The sequence below is a fragment of the Rhopilema esculentum genome, chromosome 18 (genome assembly GCF_057945365.1).
Source record: "Rhopilema esculentum isolate cy_ngs chromosome 18, ASM5794536v1, whole genome shotgun sequence".
NCBI classification, from domain to species: Eukaryota; Metazoa; Cnidaria; class Scyphozoa; order Rhizostomeae; family Rhizostomatidae; genus Rhopilema; species Rhopilema esculentum.
The window spans coordinates 5,308,766-5,332,761 of NC_142832.1; the positions used below are offsets into that span (position 1 = coordinate 5,308,766).

Here is a 23,996-nt window from a genome sequence, read left to right on the forward strand (position 1 = left end):
AAACTTGCATGGTAAGTATCATAAGAAAAGCCGGCTTTGTGTGGCCAAGATATGTTTGAGGATTTAGCGGTCGCTGATTGGTCAAAATAAGGAGCCAATCAAATGTGCCATTGTTCGTCTCAAACTTCTGAACATTATCTCATACCAATAGGAGAACTGAACGAAAAAATGGTCTATATTTTCAAATGATTCCGATTTACGTGGAATCTTGCGAGAGTCTACCATTTTTGTGGGTGATGTGAACATAAAGTGGCATACATGCAACCAAGAGCTAGTGCAATGAGCCTTGGCGCAATCTCAAAAAGGCTAACCTATCTTGATTAGTACAATATAGTTAACCTTACAAAGATAGCTGCGAGAAGCCTACCAGAAAATTCTTTGCTGTGTGCATACAATATCTTGATCATTAGCATACAAAGTATATTATATAGGTTCACATCAGATCAATACTTACAGTCAGAGACAACATCTTTGCTGAGATTCTGGGTTTGAAATAAGCCCGAGGGATTGACGGAGCTTGAGAGCAAATCTTTGAATGTTAGAATTACACTTTCGCAAGGCGAAGAAGCCACTTGATGCAGACATGTTAATGCCTTCGCTCTGACCCTGATCAGCAAAGATTAAGAATTAGTTACTTACCATGGGAAAAAATGAGTTTTGCTATCGGCAGAATCAAATTTCAATTAAATTGCGTAAAGGTTTTCAAATTAAACTTCCACTTCTAATGTTAGAAGGAGGTTGATTTCTAGAAACAGTCCTTTCAAAGAGACGAAAGAAATGGATGTCACCGATATCAATGCACATGTCCTTGAAAACTATCTTAGGCATGGCAGTTGTATGGTGGAATTTCAGCAGGACCAAAATATCCAAACTGTAAATTTTGCAAACAAGGACAACAAAAAATAGTTCTGCTAGGGAGTAAGGGATCTGCCAATACACTTGCTTGTTAAAGAAAATGAGGCGCTTAATCTACCAATAAAATGATAATGAATGCCAATAATCAAGAACGACTTTTCATTAAAACAACCTATCATGGGTCAGACATTGAGTTTACTTATTCAGCTATTATGTCCAAGTCTAAAGTTGTCAGTAAATTTTAGGCATAAGTGGATAAGCTTCCAGGGCAGCCGGGGGAGCTTGAGCACAAAGTATTCTATTGTTCTTGATTGCTACTAATGTAAATGCATCAAATTTCAATTCATTTCACATATTTAAGGAGGGTAGCTCTTCAGCAGTGCTGATTTTCAAGGGGCCCTCCACTTAAAAAAAGTACAGGAAAAGCTATTGTATAAAAAAACTAGGCTAATCACAATTCAATATATACAAATTAAAAATGATTCCAATTTGGCAATGACAGAATGGCATTAATCGAAATGGCAGAGTATCTGTATCAGAAGTTAGGCATTTTGTTACTCTTCTGTTATTCTAATTGAAGGAAATCCACTTATATTGCGACTCACGTGGGGGAGCGATCAGAGCAGCGAGCAAACATGGCTTGGAGGAATGCTGTTCTGCATGTGGACCGCTGGCCTAAAAGGTGAAAATTTTCTACTTATCATTGATATTCACAGGTGGGCATGACATCATTTGTGTCTATGCTTAAAAGTAGTCTTTCAAAAGAATGCAATGGCATTAGAGCGAGAATGCAAGATAAATATAAAAATTAAGTATTGAGCAGATTTTAATAATCCGAGAAGTTTGGCTTGCTTAGTTTATTTGTCCTTGGCTGCAAGTGCATAAAACGTCCAGAAAACTTCTAAATTTAAATTCAACTGGTAAAAAGTATTTTTGCTAAAATTAGCTATGATAAATAAACAAAGCTTTCTATCTTACATTAAAACCAAACTGCTTGAAATATATCAGAAGAAAATAGCGAACAGAAAAAAAAATTGGGAATGAAAGTTCATAGCCATTTCCAAAAACCTAAAGGGCATACATAGCTTTGAGGGGGGGGGGGTTCCATGAGAAGGAAGCGCCAATAAAATATTTCTTGTATAAGTCTATAGTGCAAATTATTCCGGAGAAAAAAGATTCAGATAACATATAGCTACCTTCTTGACCAACTATATCTTCCTCGGGTAACAGTAAAAAGCAGTTCATAAGGTCAATGGAGAAAACACGATATCCAATCTGCAAAATTCAATAGGGATATTGAGAGAAACAAAACATGAAACAGCAAACTTACAAGCAACAATGGTAAAATTGCACCTCTCGCATCCAGAGTTACCGTCTTCCTCTGCTTACTAATTTACCCATGTCCTTCTTATTCCTGAGCCCTTCTAATTATTTCAAGCCTCGTGTTTTAAGGAACTACAAGGTGTAGACAACGAAGCTCATCGCAGCGTAAGGAAGTGCATCGAGAAGAAAAAAAGTGGAAACACTATTAAGAACATTTTTTCACACTGTTATCTTATAAATGCGATTTTTCTATTTTAGGAAGTAAAATTAGTGCTAATATTCCCTATGTTTCAAATTCAAAGGATGTGCTAGCCATTCCCGATTCACACTATTATTTGGGAAATATTCACTCATTCCCGTTTATTCCAGACTCGTCTATTATAGAATAGAGAGCAATGTGCTGTACACTCTTCTTTGATTTTTATTCAAAAGAATAAAATCAAAGTTACGAAACCAAAGACCAATTACCATAGTAAGAAAAAATGTTTTCTGATGAAAAAAGCTCGTGATGATTCCACAGTTGTGAAATAAAACTTGCTTAAAAAGGAAATTATTTTTGTTACGTAAAGTAGTTTAATGGTTTGCAAATGAATAGAAAACCGCCCAATGGTCCGAAAAACAACTGCAAATTACAATTGTGGTTAGTTAGGCCTTACTTTTGCATTCCTTGAGAATTTCTTGAACCATTCTGTTATCGTTTCTTGGATATTCACAGGAAAACAGAGAATGATTTTGCAAATATCCTGTTTAAAAAGATGCAAGTTTAGACAAATATCACCTTGCAATAACTCATCAACATAAAATTCAACATAATTGTTGATACCTCTATGGACATTACAACTAAATAAAATAACAACCATAGGGAGAGTGGTTTCAATAGTCGCCTGATGATCGCATACAGGAAAAAAAGAAAAGGACAGCTCTGGCTTAAAGACAATCGAAAAATACTACAATGTTAGAGAGCATATGTTGTATCAACAGTTGGCTAATAAAACAAAAGCGCTTGGAATGGAATTCCATTGTTTCATGACTTTTCATTTCTACTTGTTGAATTTTTGCTAAAAATTCACCCTCGATTCCATGCTTTGAACTAAACAAAAAATATAATTGTATTGCATTAGCCAATCATGTTCACAACACACGCCCTTCAAGCTATCTTTCAAAAAAAAATAGACCAATCAGTGAGCACGATTCCACTCACACGCCCATTCATTGGCTTATATTGATTGACTGACAGATGGCCTAAGCCATTTTTAAATCTGTCGATTGCCTTTAAGCAAGAACCGTCCTGTTCTTCAAACCAAAAGCGTAAAATCCAACATATACATTCATAGCAGTCTTTTGAGGACTTGCTAAAGTCCTTACAAAATATAAAAGCTGACATAAATAAGCCAAGAAAATTTTAATGGCATCAAGTTCCTTTGTATTACATTATTTAAAATCAAACCACAAGGCGGCCTCGCTACCTTAAGACGGGTATCAATCAATCAATGGCAATATTGAAAACTACAATCCCTGCCAAACAGGGTTGCCAGATGCTTGGGATGGTTGGCGGCCAAATATTTCACGCGTGACGGCCAAATTCGGCCAGCCAAACAAAATATACAAAAAAGCTACATTTTGGCTAAGTCTTTGGAGTAATAGTGTAATCAAAATTGGCTTTGTTTGTTACAAAAGCTCCAACTTGCTTTCAATTTCAATTTTCTGTTATCTTTTACTTTGTTTCTTGCTTCGTTATTTGCAACTTTGAGATTATTTTAACAACATGTTGAATATTTTCTATGCTAAAGTTGTCGTTTTCTTTGTATTTTTGTGGCTTTCAACATCCTTCGAAATTCGGCCAACTTTTACTTTTTCGGCCAAATCAATTTTAGACGGCCAATAGCTTTAAAAAACAGTCAGAATGTAGGAATTTGGCTGTCAATCCTGCTGCCAAAGTCCTTGTAACACCCTGTATTCAATAAACATTTACGAAAAATTAATATTTTCTGGGTGTAAAATGCAGAAATCCCCACTCCTCTTAAGCCATGTTAGGTGAATTTCAAACTCTGAACCTGTTGCTATTCAACATTGTTACAAAAGGGAGAATGGGATGATCCTGAAAAAGTATACGAAACTTAAAAGAAGGAGTACATTTAGCAAGTATTATGGTATTTGATAAGAAAGACATTATTTCATTGTTCCAGCTAACTGTTTACAGTTGTATTCATTGGGTTTAAAAGACGATATGCAACAGCTTTGAATTCAGTGGATTCGAATCCATGCTTTAAGTGGTCTGTCTTATGATATAACAAAGGATCTCATCTACAATTATTGCGACCATGCTTAAATAACTACCCAAAATCAATATGAAATTAGCCACGTCGCCAATTACGAAAATTGGCCTAGTTCTCTTGGAAAAAATTCAATTTGTGTTAATCTCGCTGATCTATGTCCTAATTTTTTCATCTCAAACGACCCGCTACATATGCACGCAAAAAACTGTTTTCTGACCTTGGCCAACGTATAACTTTTCTAATCAAGCATAAAAGCTATGGAATATGTAAAATCGGATCGAAAAACAAAGTGATGTCGAAAGCTAGCGACGAAATCTATCTCCTGTAGCTACAAAATTTTGCTAGCTGAGCTGGGCTTAAAACAGGATAAAAACTTAACATCTACTTTCTTTTTATTAAGCTTCTCAGCACACAATTGCAGATTTGAAATGCGTTTCTAATGCTGCATTTTCAGCGATTTCTGCAGTTTGGTAATGAATAATTTAGTGGCAAGATTCAAATTTAAAACTGAACGTACGAAAGCAAGCAGAGTGAACAGGAGAAATTTATTCGAAATCAGACGCATAGCTGTTTTGCAAAATCTCAGTACTTCGCTTAGACGGGTCATCACAACATCGAAAATAGCCTAATGGCACCAAAATTAACATACTGATAGCAAAGACAAATTGAAGAACATTACCGTGTACTGAGTTCTTGCTTTTTATCATTAATTCTGCATTTATAAAACTATAACAACAAATCAACCATAAGTGGAAGTTTCATATTAAAATCTTTGTTTGTAATCTATTTGAAACTGGGATGCGGCCGACAGCAAAATTTTTCTCATGAGAAGAAATTAATCTATTTATACTTTATCACTGAACCAAGGCCCAAGGCAACATAAATTTACTGCACGGGCAGAAAGTTGCCATTCTTTACTATATGTCATCAAATAAAGCTATCAATAATCAAATAATCAAACAAAACTGCTGAACATACCGTACACAAAATATTTCTATATGCCGCTTTGTCCGGTATTTTGACGCACATGTTTTGAAGCAGAACTCGCACAGATTGAACAATCGCAGGGTCATTTTTCTTGATGAGATTGCTAAAATAAAACAATAAGCAAATTACGAAGAAAAAATAAATGTGCCAATTTTTCTATAGGGAAAGTCACTCTACTAGTGGGAAAAAATACCTTTCTAGCGATCAAAAGATCTCAATGATTGATTCAAGAACTAAGGTGGCCCTGAGAATCAATTGAGTGGTTGAACATAGAACTTCTGGCTGCAACCAATGTTTTTCGTACATATCAAAGTATGCTTAACGCATTGTGTCAAAGTGGAGCAGGCACTTGCAAGAAAGACACAAAAAAGTCTTGAAGCCCTATATAAACAAAAAACCTTTCCATTCTTCTAAGGAAAGGTCTCCGATAGTCTTGTCCAACCATAACTCTAACTAACAAAAAAGGCCATAAACTTGGTATAATTGCTGTTTATTGATAGCATTATGGTTCTACAAAGCAGCGCTGACATAGCAAATGATTTTTTTTATTTTTTTCTTATTTTTTATTAATTTCTTATAAGTTTCTCCAATTTTTTCATTGAATTTTAATTTTATTCTAATTTCCCTCAATTTTGTTTAAATTTCTTCATTTTTTTTACTTTACACTTTCTTCATTTTTTTCAAATTTTTTATTTTTCTAATTTCTTCATCTTTTTTACTATTTCCTTTCATTTTCTTCAATTTTTTATATTTTTTATTTTATCTGCATCCCTACCAGTCCACAGTGATATGTTTAATTTGTGTCTATTGCGGGGAGAGGCCACTAAAGAACAGTGTATTAAGACTCTTGAAAGATTCTAAACAACAGACGTAATGGATCTTAGATAATTTGCGTTTTTAGTAAGACCATTATAAATCAGCTGCTCTTGTTTATGATTCGGGATTCACAAACGAACATTTTAAGGACACATAAAAAGAATGACACACCACATAAGGCTTAAAAAAGGGACGGCTTAGATCTTAAGCCAAGCTCTGTGACTATTGATCAATTATTTAAAACGAGTTTTTATAAAACATTAAGGAACTCAAGGCAACCAAATATATTTATAACTATAAAAATATTATACTGGTAATACTGTATTTGACCATCAACTGTTTGAATTTTATAACTTCATTAATTGATTCATTAATTGTGATTGACTGTTAATGTTTTGAGCAACTGACATTGTAAACAATTTTGCTAAATAGCTTGATTTTACGCATTATTGTAGGATCTTGATAAGGACAACTTGAAAATAAAACTTCTAAAATTTTATAAATTCACTAAACTGCAACAACCAGATCTCAGTAAGATCTGACTATCATATCAGCATCAATCCTTGATTAAATTCTTTACATTTTATTATACTAAAATTCTTAAATTAAATACGTCCTTTATGTTAAATTCTTAAGACTACTAAAAGCCATTAGAAATATAAACAGAACAAATGCTAGCAACTAAAAGTAGGTTTTAATAAGATGCTTTAAGTTGGTAAAACCTCAATATAGATCACATAATGAGGGCACAAGTTTCTTTTTTTTAGTTTACTTTGCCTTGACTACAGGAAATAGATTGATCATATGGAATGACAGAAATAGTTGTTTGTCTGATTATTTGAGGTGTCCGCTATTATAATGGCGACAGGTTTCGGATTATTGGTAAAGCCCGATCGTCGTTTCACCTAGCAGTTTTGGAATCTATCTACATAAGCACGACTAGTCTAGCTACTGAGAGAGCCCCTCCTTAAGAAATTCCCCTACATACAATTCCTTTGTCTTCTTGATGTAATACTATATATTGTTTCTTTTAGGTTTCTTGTGTAGCATTTATCTTGCATTAATTAGTTAAGCATGTTATATTTAATTGTATTTAAATTTTGCCTTTTTTGGATTGTATGTAGTGGAATTTTAAAATTATATGAAACTGAACTGAAACTGACGAAAAAACCGCTACTGTGTAGACAAAAGGAGCTCGTTTTCACCTTAAGACTCCATTGGTAACATTCTCAATAGGCAAGCGGCACTGATTGGTCAACCTTTACAGTCATGTGCTCGTGTTTCTGATTGGCCTATTTCGATCCACAACTGGGTATATATATTTCTTAGCGTAGAGTTTTCGGTCTATGTTCTGACGTTTTAAACTCTGAAGAGTGTCAGACGAAAAGCTTTAGTTTACCAAATGTTTGCTTTTTTCAAAGCCATTTTCAAGTTTTGTACCACCAAAAGATTGTCCGCTATTAAGAAGTTTTCTTTGGCAGAAGTGGCCCAGCGGTGGAGGTCACGGACAATTAATTCAAGGGTCCTGGGTTCGAGTCCCTTCTTTGATCAAACTTTTCCTAAGAGTGAGGAGAGTCGCCAGCTCACTGTAGATCCAGGTGTAGGAATCACAAGGTGTGTTCAAATGGAGAAGAAATACTGCCTGATAAGCACAGTTCTCGGTGCCCTAAACTACCTTCCGAAGCTAGTGAACAACAAACACAAAGTTTCACTGTTGATTTAAATCGTTTTTGAGAATCATGTGGCGCTAAATGGATCTAGCCTAAATCTCGAAAAAAATAAAAGGGGGTCCTGTTTAATTCCAAACTCGTGGTCAGGAAAAACTATTACAGATAAATACGAGCTCAGGAACAACTAGTACTCACCAAATGAAATCTCGAGTATCATTTTTGATATTTTGAAGTTGCTTTGGTATTGTCAATGCTTGAACCGGTTTTTCATCTTCAAACATCATGATACTTGATAAACAGTAGTTCATTACCTGAAACAAAAGGACAGGATACGTTCAATTTGTCAGCCTGGCTTCTGATTAATATACCAGCAATACAAAGAAGCAAACATCCATATTTATCTGACTTTTATCAGGAATGACTCCTTTTGTATTTGAAATCGTGAGAATTAGATTCTAACTTATTCAAAAGCACCCAAAATAATTCAGAGATTAAGACTTTTTCTGTCACAAAAGAAGAAAATTAACAACATCAGAATCTGCAATAGCTGAATTACATTTTATAATTACCTACTTTTATGCAAGCAAAGTTGATAAAGAAATTTGGAATTATAAAAATGGTTATTCAAAGAATACAACCGAAATTCGGACATCTCAGCTAATACACGATTGATGTTCAATAACGATTTACTGATGTTACTCCAAAATCTGCAGTAGGGTTGACTGCAACCACGAACTATAAAGATTATCTTTGCTGTGTAGTAAAGGACGGTTCTAATTTGCAGCTCCGAGTTTAAAGGCAATCTGTCTAGTTGTGGATTGGTTAACGAGAACAATAGCTGGAACAATAGCCTAAACACGATTCCAGCGCTCCGCCATATTTTTTACAATGCGATAAATTAAAGGGGGACTGGAAACAATAAAAATCCCTTTGTTCTTATAACCAATCAACGTCGTGACAGATTGCCTTTAAACTTAATGCAATCATCAGACAACTGTAAACAAACATAACATCTACTGCTTTTTAAGGAATAAATCTAAGTTTAGCAATAAGACTTTGATTAGCTTCAATGAATCAGTAAAATTACAGATCACAAATGAGGCTAAAAACAAAGTATTTCAAGGAGGTTAAATATCTACATACACATCTAGATATCTTTGATACGTCATCATGGAATTCGGAGCAGAACGACTCTATGGCCTATGGAAGAGACAAAATGAAATGGAAAACTGAATAAAGAGGGAACTTTTCATATAAAGGAGTGTGCAGTATTCCTCAAAAAATTTAAACAAGTTGTTTCTTAAGTCAGGATTATATCTATGAAGTACATGCAACGGCCAATTTCTTACCGGAAAATTGTCTCTTAGACTTAATAAAAAAATTGAAATATTTTCCTGTTTACTGGTAATCGTGAATCTGCTTAGTTGTTATAAAAAGATTGCAGATCTTTATTGGTAAGATAAAATCTAAAATTCAACAACTGCTGATTACTGTTGGGCCAAGCATGGGTAGAAAAACACACAGACAACTTAATGCCTGCAAAAACCTTGTTCTTCGTTTCAACTTAATGTTCAAGCCCCATCCAGTTTCCTTCGTTTTCAGATGAAGGTTTCAAAAGTTTGAGGACAATGTACGCAGGGAGAACTCTGCCCTGAGAAAAAAGAGGGCTGGGGGAGGTACCCCCCCCCCCCAAGTTGGAGAAAAACACTATTTTTAGGTCATATACTATGTAACAGTTTTTGGCTCCGGACAGGAGTACATGTGTCCTAACATGGTAAATTACTCCGCCGAAAATAAAAATTGTTAAAGGGGAGAGATTAGGGTGGTGAAATTCGTCCTTTGCAACTGACGTTGATCTTTCAAGACCTTTCACAGCGAAAATAGTTTCAGGCATGTAACTTCCTTAAAATAGACGTGATAAAAAACATGACAAACGTTAAAGAACTGACACTGCAGAATGTAAAAAGGGGGGAAGTTGTCTCTTTTACAGCAAATAATAACTTTCGTTAAATTTTTCAAAAGCATTGCAATCAGAAATTAAAATTCCAAACCTCATAAGCGAGATCTTTGATGCATTTTCCAGCATGTCTGAAAACAGTGTTATAAAAGATCTTTGATCAGAACACAAACAAAGTGAATTCAAAAAACCGATAAGGATTAATGTGATAAATTATGCATTTCGCCTTTACAGAATGTAAGTTTTGTGAAAATAACAAAAAAAAACTAAAAAAGCCAGTTTAATGCATAAATTAAACACAAAACAAGAAAACAGAATTGTTTTATTTTAAAATGATTTTAATAATTTATTGAGGAATTGAAAGCAAAAGGTAACAGAAATCAAAACTCATGAACAGTAGAAAACTGAGGCCATCATCGGAAAAAATGAAATAAATATGAAAATTACAGCATGATTAGTAAAACATATGAAAAATACTCGACCATGGAAAAAACAAAGCATGCTGTGCATTTTACTTATTGAAAATGAAATTGACACTTAATATTGATAAAATAAATTGTTGATGATAGTATTACGTAGGCTTAAACATTAACATATATTTCCTCTTAACAGTTCGGGTGCAGTAGACACATTAGAAGCAAAGGACTAGCTGCAAAAAGGCTTAGGAGCAAAGGACTAGCTGCAAAAAGGCGTAGGAGCAAAGGACTAGCTGCAAAAAGGCTTAGAAGCAAAGGACTAGCTGCAAAAAAGGCTTAGGAGCAAAGGACTATCTGCGAAAAGGCTTAGGAGCAAAGGACTAGCTGCAAAAAGGCTTAGGAGCAAAGGACTATCTGCAAAAAGGCTTAGGAGCAAAGGACTAGCTGCAAAAAGGCTAAGGAGCAAAGGAATAGCTGCAAAAAGGATTAGGAGCACAGGACTAGCTGCAAAAAAGATTAGGAGCAAAGGACTATCTGCGAAAAGGATTAGGAGCAAAGGACTAGCTGCAAAAATTGTAGGAACACAAACTCAAATCTTTAAAATTTTCACTGAATTGTTTTTCTGATGAGCATAAATCTGATTCAATACATTATGATTCGAAAACACAAATTATATTTGAATGTACTATAAAAAATTAATCGGTTTAAATAAGGACGTCACCATCTATTGCCCTGAACACATCCTTACCATTTATTTTGTGTATATAGTTAATTTGTTTTGGGTAAAACTTTCAGTGTAAACTAGGGTTGCGGAGTGAGAAGTAACTCGACAACTAAGGTTTATTGCCTCTCACCCTGAAAGTTTATATCTTTTTTGCATTGTGGTTGTTCTGTGTATTTTTGATTCCATCGTTATTAAAATTTTGGGTACCTCTTTTATCATTTTTACGAGATTCCAATACTGCATACCTACAGGTGAAATGTGAATGGGGAAAACTGTATGACTGCAAGGCGGGGGGGAGGGGAGGATATGTAGGGCTAGCAAAGACAACTTTGAAGGGTAGCAAAATCCTAACCAAACAATATTGAAGTGTTCTAAACTTCTGATATATGTTGGGATCGATGTTTTTTTATTTTTTCATCTTTTCAAATAAATTCTTATCTCTAAGCTTTGGGATAAAGAAATCACTTAATGTCTGATACGAGTTTCAGTATCGATCGGCCAATTAATCAAGAATGAAATTGCTCAAAAGTTGTAAATGGTTTATCAGCACAGGAAATTTAAGCGATAACGTATAATCTCTCCATTTCTTCCAAAAATGACTATAAAGAAGTTACATTGTCTTGAAAACCATTCAACAATGAAAATCGCTTGAAACCCGTATAATGTAATTTCAATGTAATCAAATATAGACCCACATAAAGCATGGTCCACGTGTAGAATGTTACTCGTTTCTCTGATCTAACAGATTCATAGTTATTTTTCAATTTGTATAAAATTCATTTTTAGAAAAAAGTTTAGAAATTCTGCATCAAAGCTAACAGTCACGTCTCTTTGAAAAAAATAAACGTAGTGAACATACATTTATAAATTTGCTGTGAGAAACTTGATCTTATATGAGCTACCAGAATTATCAAGAATTGATATAAAACAGTAATTATATATCTTTAGGCACGAAATCTAGAACTTTGGACAGTCAGTTCTACAACTTGAGTTACCATAACCTTTTACCGTGGCATTCACATTGCACAAGGGAAGAGGAAAACAACAATTAAGCTATAATTTGCAGAGCTAAAGGAAAACATAATTAGGTTTTATGGTTGAGAAACAAGATGGTGTGACGTCATTCATTGATTCTTTTTCTAGCAATAATCCCGATAAGCACTTTAATAGCAGTATGTCGGGCTTGTCTCTGAAGTTAAAATTACATTGTTACCTTTCATAGGCCTATGTGTTTCATAGCTTTATAGGTATATTTATGGCGGATCTCCAGGAGCAGTATCTCCATGAGTCTGGATGAGTTTTACAACATACCGGTAAAATTTAAATTTCAACTGCAGATGGGAAGTTAACTTTATCGTTAACTTTGCATCGGCAGCGATCGACAAAATACTCTTGAATGTTAAGCCTTTTAAGACAGAATTATCGACGTTTTTTAAAGGAGAATTTCGGAGAATTTTCTGCTTAGAGGATTTCCAAAACTAATATTAAATGAGTGAATTAATTTGACCTCCATTTTCTAAGCAAAACATAACTTCGATTCTAAGTAATGAAAAACGTTGTGCATACCTTCTTAATATTTTGCCTTTTAATGCTGTTTATCTACAATTTATGCAAAAGCAGCAACAAAGACAAGCTTAAACACAAAAGACTAAAAGAGTTTTACCTGAAAGTATCATGGATACATTCCAACCTTGTCAAATGAGCAAAGACTTGTATGCAAGAATAAAGAGCCTGCTGCAGATCTTTGAAACTGTTTCTTTTAATGAACGAGGCAGTATCCTGTAAAAAAGGAAAAATGGTTCTATTTCAACAATAAATAGGAAAATTCAATTTATCATGATCAAAATCATTGAAAAAGACTGAAAAACACCAGCAAATAATCAAACAGATAAGGAATTTAAAATAACAAAAGATTATCAAACTATACCATAAAATACCACGAAATAACAAAAACAACATTACAACAACATTATGACAGAACATAACTAAACGTATAACATAAAACACAACACAACACAACACAACACAACACAACACAACACAACACAACACAACACAACACAACACAAAAACTATAATATAACTCACAACAGTATATAATATAACATAATATAGAGCATAATATAACAAAACATTAAAGTGCTAAAAACTAAAAATTAAAAACCAGCTAATTTCTATGCTGCTCAAAAAACTTATGTAAAATCAAGTGCAACCAGTTTTCTGAATTTCAATTAATTTGATCAAATAGCCTCCAATGTATAGGTCCTTACTTCAAATAATTCTAAAGAACCTTCAATTCAAAAAATTTTCTGCATTATGCAAACAACTGGTAAAAGGAATAGAAAATGGTCTTAAACTGTGTAAATTTGCACTTAAGAGTTTTGTACTCAAACATTCTCTCATTTCCTCCTTAAACCTCTTCCTAAAAATTATATAATTCTACATTAGCTATTTCTGAACAACTTTCTCACCAGAAAAAAATGTATACAAAAACAATTTTAAACTTCCTCCTATACCAGGATTACTGTTGACACAGTTGCTAACTTTCAAAAAGGTCCATTTCAAATCTCCGAGCTTGAACCAATACACTTTAATAATTCAATCTTATCCTTCTTGATTCCCATTTTGTGGAAGTCTTTCTTGGTAACAATTTATATTATCCATCTTTATTCCATCTTGATTCCCATTTTGTGGAAGCCTTTCTTGGTAACAATTTATCAACAAAAGGTGCCTGACAATTCATTTATTTGCAAAAACTGCTAAGGAACTTCAGCTGAAATCTTAATTCTACTTTTAAATGATCTGTTTATGCAGCATGTACACCATAAAAATATGGTCAACAGTATACTAGAGTACATATGAGAACTCTTATCATTAAATATGTTTCTAGCCCATGTTAAATTTGTTTTCTTTCTCTATCTGCTCCCTTTAGGATACCTTCACTTGTATATGACAGCAAATGTACCGAATTAATGGCGTAATGTGTAAATAAGACACCACAAGAAAATTTTACACAAGAGAATATATATCTATATATATTTCTAAGAAACTTTTATCTCATAAACTTCTGAAACATTACTCACATAAATGAAAAAATTAACTCAGCAGCCCTTAAAATTCTCCTTTTCAATGCAAAAAACAACATAATATCAATTATTCCTGGAAAGCAATCTTACCAGCTTTGCAATATGGATCAGAATAAGGGACTAGTTTAATTACAGTTAATTTTTATGAAATACTGCTTGTCCTAACCTGTTTTCAATAGCATTTCAAAAGCCTGCATAGCTATTCTGCTTCTTATATGGGTATTGAAATGAAAACCAGAAAAATAAACACAGCATCTTGGAAGGGGGCCAATAAAGATAGGCAGAAAAATAAAAACAATTTACAATCTATCAGCTTTTATTGAGATTTTGATAAAAGAACACTGTCTTATATGGTAAAAGATTGACCAAAAAAGCTCAAAGAATTAAGAAAAATGACAAAACAGGTTATGAAGATTTCAATGACCCTAAATTCTAAAGATAAATGTATATGAATTTAAAATGAGCAAATACCCAAGAAATTTGAAATGATTGGGTAAAAAACATTGAAGAAACAAACAAATACACTAACAACACAATAAAATGTATGGAGAGAGTATTTTGCTAGCTGGTCATGTCCAAAAGTTCATAATTTCCAAAGGATATATGTTCAAATTGCAATACAGAGTTTACAGAAAGTGTTCCTGATGAAATTTCACATATGGCCTTAAAATGTTAATGTCTTTAGTTTCCATCTGCATCAGCATCATTGTCATCAGCCTGCTGGTCAGATGTCCACAAGGTCAGGTTGTCTCTCAACAACTGCATGATTAGGGTACTATCCTTGTATGACTCATCCTTTAACTTATCTAGATCAGCAATTGCATCATCAAACGCTGTCTTGGCAAGTTTGCATGCTTCATCCTGGTTACCAACAATTTCATAGTAAAAGACAGAAAAGTTGAGGGCCAATCCCAGTCTGATTGGGTTAGTAGTGGGCATATTCTCTTTGCTAAGATTATAAGCCTCCTCATAAGAGTCCTGGGATTTCTGCACAACGGCATCTCTGTCTTCCTTTGATGCAACCTCAGCAAGGTAACGGTAATAATCACCTTTCATCTTCAGATAGAAAACAGGGGCTTCTGCAGCACTTTGGTCTACTTCAACCTTTGCCTCTGCATTTTTCTTAGCCCTTGGTATTAGGTATTGCTCCAGAAGATTTAGGACTTCATCACAAATTTTCTTCAATTCTGCTTCAATTTTCTCTCTAAATAGGAATAAAGATGAAATTTTTACAATTGTAACACCAGTTACATTAACTGATCTAATAATGAAGATTACCTTATACCTTTATGTTTTATAGTGCTTGATTGCTTTGGGGTGTAGCAAAAAATTAACACAAGTTGCATCACAGAGTTTCATGCTTACAATAAAACTTGTAAGCATGGAGTTTAGAATCATCTTAGAATAATGATAATTTAAACTTTATGTTTCACCTTTTTAATAGCAAGTTACAATGATCTGATGATATTTATAAGGAAATAAAGGACCAAAGCATCACAAAAATATAGAAACATATTACCAAGCTGTTACATCTACAACCAAATGCATCTTGATATTAAAATATTTTTTTGGAAAATTCAATATATGTATGGCAATCATTAATTTTTCTACTGGTCAAATTATCCAAAAGTGTTTACAAAAGTGTTTATATTGTAATATAAATTGCAGATCTGAGATAATAACAAAATAATAAGAAAAAATAATTGAAAGTAATAAAAAAAACCACTGAACATCTCAGGAAATTTTTTTTCACTTTTTATACTGGGTTGGGGTCTAAATAAATTTGGTTTAACGAAAACATGCTATATATATTATCTAAAAAACCAGGGCATTTTATGTTAACTTTTCAAATAATAGTGAAATGGGATACAATGCAACACTGCAAAAACAGATAACGGATTTGAAATTAACAAAGATTAAGAAATTCTATCCATGAAAATTGTTACATTTTTATGCCAACAATATGTTAAGGTGTGTTTATTGACGCTGCACCTCAGGATTTGGAACGTAAAAATATTTGATTCCAAAACTTTTCAGTGAAAAACTGCTTGTTCGCTGTAACATGTAAAATACTGTGTTACTTTTACAGGTATTGTGACGTTCACGCTTTCAAAACATCTGTTATCCATTTAGGCATGTGTTACACATCCTACTAGTTTCTTTCATCATTTCAGCAGCAAGAAAATCTCCTCGCTAATTTCCATTCTCGGTTTCATTCATCCAAACTGCCAGCCTTGATTAATTGTTAAATTACAAAAAATATGCTTATGTAAAAAAAATTAAGCAACTTAATACGTGGGTATTTAGCCAAAGGCTTTAGCGTTGAAAATAACAAGCAATTCGCGTGGGCCTATGGCTAGCTAGTATAGTATTTTAGTGATTCAAGTTAGGCCACACAAAATTACAACACCTACCTGTACTGCTTGGTCATTCGTGCCCTGTTGTCTTCTACTTGAGTCTTTTGTTCTATGCTAGATATAACTCTCCATGAAGATCTACGAGCACCGACGATGTTCTTGTAGGCAACCGACAAAAGATTGCGTTCTTCGCTAGACAGATCTGCGCCATTTTCGGCCTGGGTTACATGTTTCATCGCCTCGGCCATATCATCATAGCGTTCAGCTTGTTCTGCAAGTTTAGCCCTCTGCACAAGTTGATCTCTGCTAACAGCCATTGTATTGAATGTTTTGTGGAAGTATACGAGTCTTTTGTAGGACAAAGATCGGGAGTTTCGCTTCACTATCAGAGCAGGTGTATCTAAACCTTAGGTAACTCCGTCCAAGGAAAGGAGACTCAGCAGCGAGGGCGCGTGAGAAATCCGCCGAACACGGGGGTTTGCAGAAAGCATGATAGACAGAGTGCCCAAATTGTAGAAAAACTTTATCCCAATTTGGCCCAAGACTCATTGGGCAGCTGGCTTCTAGTTGAAATCTATACTTAGACCCAGATCTCTTTATCCAAAATGGTAGCCGCATATTACTCATTGGCAGTAGACATAAGAATGCGAGGCTGGTCATAAAGTAGGAAGTTGAGTAAGCAGGAAGGGTGGAAGTTCCATTTGATAATAATTGACAGAAGTTATGAAAAAATAAACAGTTCTTCATGCCATTTCAAAGGCACCTACAAGCACTTAGCATTAGAACCATGTAGATCTGAGATCAAGCTAATTTTCTCGAACTTTCTCGAATCGGGGGGACACATACAGCCATAGAAGGAACCAGACGCCTCATCGAGCGACTTCCGTTGACCAAAGCAAGGAAGATGGACGCGTTTTCCAAGAAACATTCAGATTTCGATTTTCTTCTAGATATAGTACATGTTTAACTTTCCACTGATTATATAAATAAAAACAGATTTGCTTTTTAAGCCTTGGGCGAGTAAGCAGGATTTCTAAGCCTACCAGTTAGAATAGTCAGACCCTTCGTCGTCGGATAATCTCTTGTGTCACCCCTCTCGTTGAGTGGCAATGACACATTTTGATTTAAATGATGCAAAACTTCGAATTGCCCCCTCTCCTTGTTTATTCATTCTTCTCGAATAAGTCCCTACTAATGAAGTAAAACTTTTTAATTTGCCTCCACATTTTATAAAGGTTAATGTTTACAATTACGTGGTTTCAGTCCAGGATAAATAAATTTATTTAACCCAAACAAACGAAGCATCTTCACAAAGTTTATGTTAGCAACATTGACTTGAAACGTGCTTCGCTTTGTCAAAGTGAACTTAAAAATAGCGAAAATGCTTTAGAATCATCATCATCTTGGGTGTGCAACCCTGTCACCGTATGGCTATTTTCAGAAAAAAGTAATAGCCCTAACCCTCACTTTAGCTTCCCACTTTGATAAACCACCATTCACAAACACCTCGAAGTAATAAACCCCCAAGACTAATAGGATGATTTACGGTAGTAGAAAAATAAACATATCAGCCAGGTCGCTTAAGAAAAAATCTCTACCGGCAAAAAGATTATTTTATCAATTTTTTCGCACTTAATGGATAACATCTACTGCCGCTCTCACTTTACCATGGGTGGATAAGTCTTCTTGCTAAACCCCAAGGGGAAACCTCAGCCAAATTTTCCGAATCTCCAAGCCCAACAAATAGGGCATGGGTTGAAAACTTTAGAGAAAACTAGCGCTTAAATGAAAGGAAACACCCTTTCTTGAATTCAAAGCTTGCTTGGAGTTCTTGCTTACTACAAAGAATTCTAATAGGAAATAGGAAAACTAGATTACGAGAGACGTGTACTGACGAACTTTCTTACAATTCCAGGGCCTGTTTAATTATAACTAAATTTAAGAAATTACTTTTCCTGAATCAAGACACAATAAAAGACTGCAGGTTTAAACGTAGTGAGCAAACGACTGCCTTTGTGTAAGCGGAAATACAGTAGGATACAATCTTATGATCAGTTGTGGAAATTCTGACTTTAATTGACTTTAATTGACTTTCATTCATTCATTCATTCATTCATTCATTCATTCATTCATTCATTCATTCAATCATTCATTCATTCATTCATTCATTCATTCATTCATTCATTCATTCATTCATTCATTCAATCATTCATTCATTCATTCATTCATTCATTCATTCATTCATTCATTCGTTCGTTCGTTCATTCATTCATTCATTCATTCATTCATTCGTTCATTCATTCATTCATTCATTCATTCATTCATTCATTCATTCGTTCATTCATTCATTCATTCATTCATTCATTCATTCATTCATTCATTCATTCATTCATTCATTCATTCATTCATTCATTCATTCATTCGTTCGTTCGTTCGTTCATTCATTCATTCATTCATTCATTCATTCATTCATTCATTCATTCATTCATTCATTCATTCATTCATTCATTCGTTCGTTCGTTCATTCATTCATTCATTCATTCATTCCTTCGTTCATTCATTCATTCATTCATTCATTCATTCATTCATTCATTCATTCATTCATTCATTCGTTCGTTCGTTCGTTCGTTCGTTCATTCATTCATTCCTTCGTTCATTCATTCATTCATTCCTTCGTTCGTTCGTTCGTTCGTTCGTTCGTTCATTCATTCATTCATTCATTCATTCATTCATTCATTCATTCATTCCTTCGTTCGTTCGTTCGTTCGTTCGTTCGTTCGTTCGTTCGTTCGTTCGTTCGTTCGTTCGTTCGTTCGTTCGTTCGTTCGTTCGTTCGTTCGTTCGTTCGTTCGTTCGTTCGTTCGTTCGTTCTTTCATTCATTCATTCATTCATTCATTCATTCATTCATTCATTCATTCATTCATTCATTCATTCATTCATTCATTCATTCATTCATTCATTCATTCATTCATTCATTCATTCCTTCGTTCGTTCGTTCGTTCGTTCGTTCGTTCGTTCGTTCGTTCGTTCGTTCGTTCGTTCGTTCGTTCGTTCGTTCTTTCATTCATTCATTCATTCATTCATTCATTCATTCATTCATTCATTCATTCATTCATTCATTCATTCATTCATTCATTCATTCATTCATTCATTCATTCATTCATTCCTTCGTTCGTTCGTTCGTTCGTTCGTTCGTTCGTTCGTTCGTTCGTTCGTTCGTTCGTTCGTTCGTTCGTTCGTTCGTTCGTTCGTTCGTTCGTTCGTTCGTTCATTCATTCATTCATTCATTCATTCATTCCTTCGTTCGTTCGTTCGTTCATTCATTCATTCATTCATTCATTCATTCATTCATTCATTCATTCATTCATTCATTCATTCATTCATTCATTCATTCATTCATTCATTCATTCATTCATTCATTCATTCATTCATTCATTCATTCATTCATTCATTCATTCATTCATTCCTTCGTTCGTTCGTTCGTTCGTTCGTTCGTTCATTCATTCATTCATTCATTCCTTCGTTCGTTCGTTCGTTCGTTCATTCATTCATTCATTCATTCCTTCGTTCGTTCGTTCGTTCATTCATTCATTCATTCATTCATTCATTCATTCATTCATTCATTCATTCATTCATTCATTCATTCATTCATTCATTCATTCATTCATTCATTCATTCATTCATTCATTCATTCATTCATTCATTCATTCATTCATTCATTCATTCATTCATTCATTCATTCATTCATTCATTCATTCATTCATTCATTCATTCATTCATTCATTCATTCATTCATTCATTCATTCATTCATTCATTCATTCATTCATTCATTCATTCGTTCGTTCGTTCGTTCGTTCATTCATTCATTCATTCATTCATTCATTCATTCGTTCATTCATTCATTCATTCATTCATTCATTCATTCATTCATTCATTCATTCATTCATTCGTTCATTCATTCATTCATTCATTCGTTCATTTATTCATTCATTCAATCATTCGTTCATTCATTTAGTCATTCCTAATTTCATATATTTAGAAAACTATCCACATATCTTCTCTATTCGTTCATTGCTTTCTAATTGAGAATCTATATCACAAGTTCTATGACCACACCTTCAAAAAAGAAACAGGCGTTATGCACGACCAATGGTCACCAAATCTGCTCAGTAACAGTATAAAAAAAGTTCGTTGCCTAAACAACGGTCTCATTACCAGTCCTCTTACGACAGAATCAAAATCACCAAAAAGCTTATTATTCCCATGAGTTCTCACGCCCCTGATCCTATAATGGAAGCTGGAATAAGATAAGACGCTAGCTGAGCTCCAAAAATTGTGGATTGACATTCAATTAGTAAATAGGAAGAAGATACCATGCAGCTGATCTCAAAATACGATCAAGAAATCAAGAGATTTTGGAAGCTACAGGTAACAAAAGATTGGATGGACCACTGTAGAAGCTGAGAAGCTAAGAGATACGATCATTCAAGTACGGAAACGGTCAGTTTAAAATGGCGGCTCACATGCAGTGGCCAGGGCCTAAGTCGACAAATTTCCAAAACGAATTTACTAGGTGAAAAGGCTTGGAATCGATAGTTTATGCATTCGCCATCCTTCAAGGTTTCAGTTGAAGACAAAATTGAACGAACAGTTTGCTGTTTTGAAGAAGAAATTCCGTAAAATTTTGAAGCACTACTTCAAAAAGGCTCTGTAGAAGATTTCCGAAGCATTAAATTATAAGAATGAAATGAAAGAGGTCAACTATAGTATTCCTCTCGAAGAAGGAAGAAAAATACTTTAGTTAACTTTTATGGAGCGTCGTTGTGCCTATATGACAATTGTACTTTTTGTAGTTTTTAATTGTTTCGAATGGCATTCACCCCCATTTTACATGGTCTTTATTTCAATTTTAATGTATTTTTGTGATTCTACGGCATTTAAATCCTCGGTCTTACATTTCGTGTGGCTTTTCAAATTTTCGATAATTTATCATATTCCCACTGCTTATTCATTCTGCTAGGCATTACTATTATGTGGCTTTATAATCCGAGTGACGTTTCATTTTGTATGGCATTTGAAATTTCATACGGCGTTTCGAATATCAAATGGCATCATGAATTGCCTCATGCTGCGGTCGTAGGAAAGGCTTAGTAAAAACTTGGCTGATAAATAACTCTTTCATTTTGCTTTCATTTGGTACAGGTTGTTTTTTCGCAATTAATTTATACCTGTAACACGGAGTCGCTTCACCAAATCTCGTCGCCAACTGACACACTGAGAGGATAATATAATGGCAACGAACGATAGCGGCCTACGCTTCAGAAGGGCAACAGCCACCGATTTGGAGGGAATTGCATCTATATCTGTTGGAATTTATGAAGGTTCCGATTTTGTTGTCCACCAATTTCCGAAATGGCTAAACGACGATAGATGGCATCTTTTTATTGCAGAAACAGCAAATGGGAAGCTGGTTGGGTTCACGTCAATGAATATCACTGACAATGAAAGAAGTGCCATCGTTAGATCCACAAGGGTTCACATTGCATATCGAGGAAGAGGAGTGTACAGAAGTTTGCTTGATTTTACATTGAAGTCAATCAGAGAGTTGCTTCCAAATCTAAACAATATCTTGGGATACAGGACTAAGATATTAGATAATTATGAATGTTTGGCCAAGGTTACCAAATTGACATTGGCGTGTAATTTGACTACAAATGAACATTTAGTCAGCAAACTACAAGAAGGAGCACAATTCACAACATGGCAAGAGTTTCAGGATCTGTACAGCCAAAGCCAATTGATAAGAAACATGTTTCCTTCTGACTACCTTCGAGTAAACGCTGAGCTGTTCAACCTTAGCATAAGCATGAACTGGGAGTATCTGAAAACCAGGGATGAGCTTTTACTTTTAATGACAAGAAAGCAAAGTCCCACTGGGTACAAGTTAGCAGTATTCTCGGTGTGGGACACTGCCATAAAAACTACAAATCAAGGAGAGAAATACCTTGTTGTGGATTTCTATGGGGCTGACCCTGAATCGATCTTGGACCATGTTCTTCGAGGGATGCAGTTTGTTTTTGACAAAATTGGTGGAACTTTCAACGTTAGTTTCTGGATAACAGAAGAAAATGAAGGCTACTGCCATAAATTGTTTGAAGAATTACCTTTTTGTAGAATTTTAGAAAGTTTTCCGTTACTCTTTTTGAAATGGGACCTGACGACTCATCCTTACTCTTATATTCCTTATAGAAAAAAATCGTTAATATAAACAAAGAACAGTAAAGGACCTGATGAGGGTCCTTGAGGAATCACACGTTTTGTATTCTTTATTAAAAATAAATCTCCGTTTACTTTGTAGCTTTTTGTCAATGGCTTAGGTATGATTGAAACCACTGGAATGCAGTGCTTTGTATGCCATAGTGAAAAAGTTTCTGCAAAAGTACTGAGTGGGCAACAATATCAAAAACTTAACTTGTCTTTGAGCACGATACCTGTAGATTGGGGAAAAATCCTGTCCCTGTGGCTGATAGAAAATGTTCATTGTGCCATTCTTTGAATATAACTGCTGTGGAGGACGGAATTTATTTCTACTGGTTTGTCCCCTTTAACAGGACCATAGGTTTATTTGTTCATGTTAACTGTCATTTATTCAAAAGTTCCCAGAATTCCATCCCTTGATCTGTATGATAGATTTATTTGGCTGCTGAGTCAAGAGGATAAAGACAGTTTAATCTCAACAGCAAACTCCAATCACTGGCTTTAAAATCACAGGAATCATTTAGGAAGAGCTCTATATGCATTTCTACATAATATTATATGTGTGACGTAAAATATTCTTAGTCTTATTTCATTCTTACCTTTGTATTAGTTGCTTGCTGTTTTCATATTGTATTTGTTGTTTGCTGTTAACGTGTATTTATGGTTATGTTGGCGATGAGCCATTTCAACCTACAAGCCTTTACTAAAAAAATAATAGCAAAGGATCCCTTTCCTCGTTTACTGCAGGTAACCAATCACTGTTTGACCAACATTACTGGCAGAGAGTTTCCCTTCTGCCCCTTCTATTTTCTGCGGCTTGGTTTAATTTCCAAAACGAAGCAGTTAATTAAGTAGGTATATTGGAACCTTCTTTTTCTTCTTGAGATATACAATCTTTCTTAAGCTCGTTTGCAAGTAGAATCTGTCGGTCGAATATAGTTTTTTTACACCCAGGGGACCATCGTGGCTCTCTCTTGGCGGGCAATCATGTCAGCACTTAAAATAAAAAAACTAAAGGATATAGCGATAAATGAAAGCTTAGAAATATCGCCTTGGATTTTTCTTCAGTCAAATTAATGTTGCAGCTTCTGACCATCCCTATAATACCATATTTCTGAAATGTTTCTAACTGACAACCATGGTGGGCGGTAGCGGCCTTTACACAATCTAAATACACGTATTTTTTTATAAGAAACTAAGGTCCGGTGCTGGTAGGCAGTTTCTTAAATTTGCTGGCCATTTTGCTACCAAAATTTTCTCACGTGTTTC

General features: G+C 34.6%; 3 protein-coding genes across 4 annotated transcripts in view; 1 reads left to right on the forward strand and 2 right to left on the reverse strand.

Annotated features, from left to right (window-relative positions):
* LOC135680837 (condensin-2 complex subunit D3) overlaps positions 1–23,996 on the reverse strand; it is a 73,997-nt gene that overhangs the window by 29,862 nt on the left and 20,139 nt on the right. For both annotated transcript variants that reach the window (XM_065195039.2, XM_065195038.2), the window contains exons 6-14: positions 12,688–12,803; positions 9,979–10,015; positions 9,071–9,127; positions 8,123–8,238; positions 5,433–5,544; positions 2,835–2,921; positions 2,052–2,130; positions 1,461–1,530; positions 455–606 (exon numbers count right to left, since the gene is read on the reverse strand). In XM_065195039.2, coding sequence (XP_065051111.2) covers positions 455–606; positions 1,461–1,530; positions 2,052–2,130; positions 2,835–2,921; positions 5,433–5,544; positions 8,123–8,238; positions 9,071–9,127; positions 9,979–10,015; positions 12,688–12,803 — 826 coding nt within the window. The remainder of the gene's footprint in view (positions 1–454; positions 607–1,460; positions 1,531–2,051; positions 2,131–2,834; positions 2,922–5,432; positions 5,545–8,122; positions 8,239–9,070; positions 9,128–9,978; positions 10,016–12,687; positions 12,804–23,996) is intronic.
* LOC135680850 (14-3-3-like protein 2) lies at positions 14,047–16,910 on the reverse strand. Its single transcript, XM_065195052.2, has 2 exons — positions 16,525–16,910; positions 14,047–15,314 (listed from the first exon to the last, which is right to left on the reverse strand). Exons 1-2 carry the CDS (start codon positions 16,782–16,784, stop codon positions 14,792–14,794), a joined length of 783 nt encoding a protein of 260 aa, XP_065051124.1. The 5' UTR covers positions 16,785–16,910; the 3' UTR covers positions 14,047–14,791.
* On the forward strand, positions 20,321–23,774 carry LOC135680848 (uncharacterized). Its single transcript, XM_065195050.2, has one exon. It carries the CDS (start codon positions 21,760–21,762, stop codon positions 22,735–22,737), a length of 978 nt encoding a protein of 325 aa, XP_065051122.2. The 5' UTR covers positions 20,321–21,759; the 3' UTR covers positions 22,738–23,774.

Excerpts from the sequence above, each read along its gene's own strand:
- LOC135680848 (XM_065195050.2), top strand. The coding sequence starts at position 21,760 with ATGGCAACGAACGATAGCGGCCTACGCTTCAGAAGGGCAACAGCCACC.
- LOC135680850 (XM_065195052.2), bottom strand. The coding sequence starts at position 16,784 with ATGGCTGTTAGCAGAGATCAACTTGTGCAGAGGGCTAAACTTGCAGAA. Across the intron at positions 15,315-16,524 it reads CGAATGACCAAGCAGTACAG|AGAGAAAATTGAAGCAGAAT; the intron begins GTAGGTGTTGTA and ends ATTCCTATTTAG.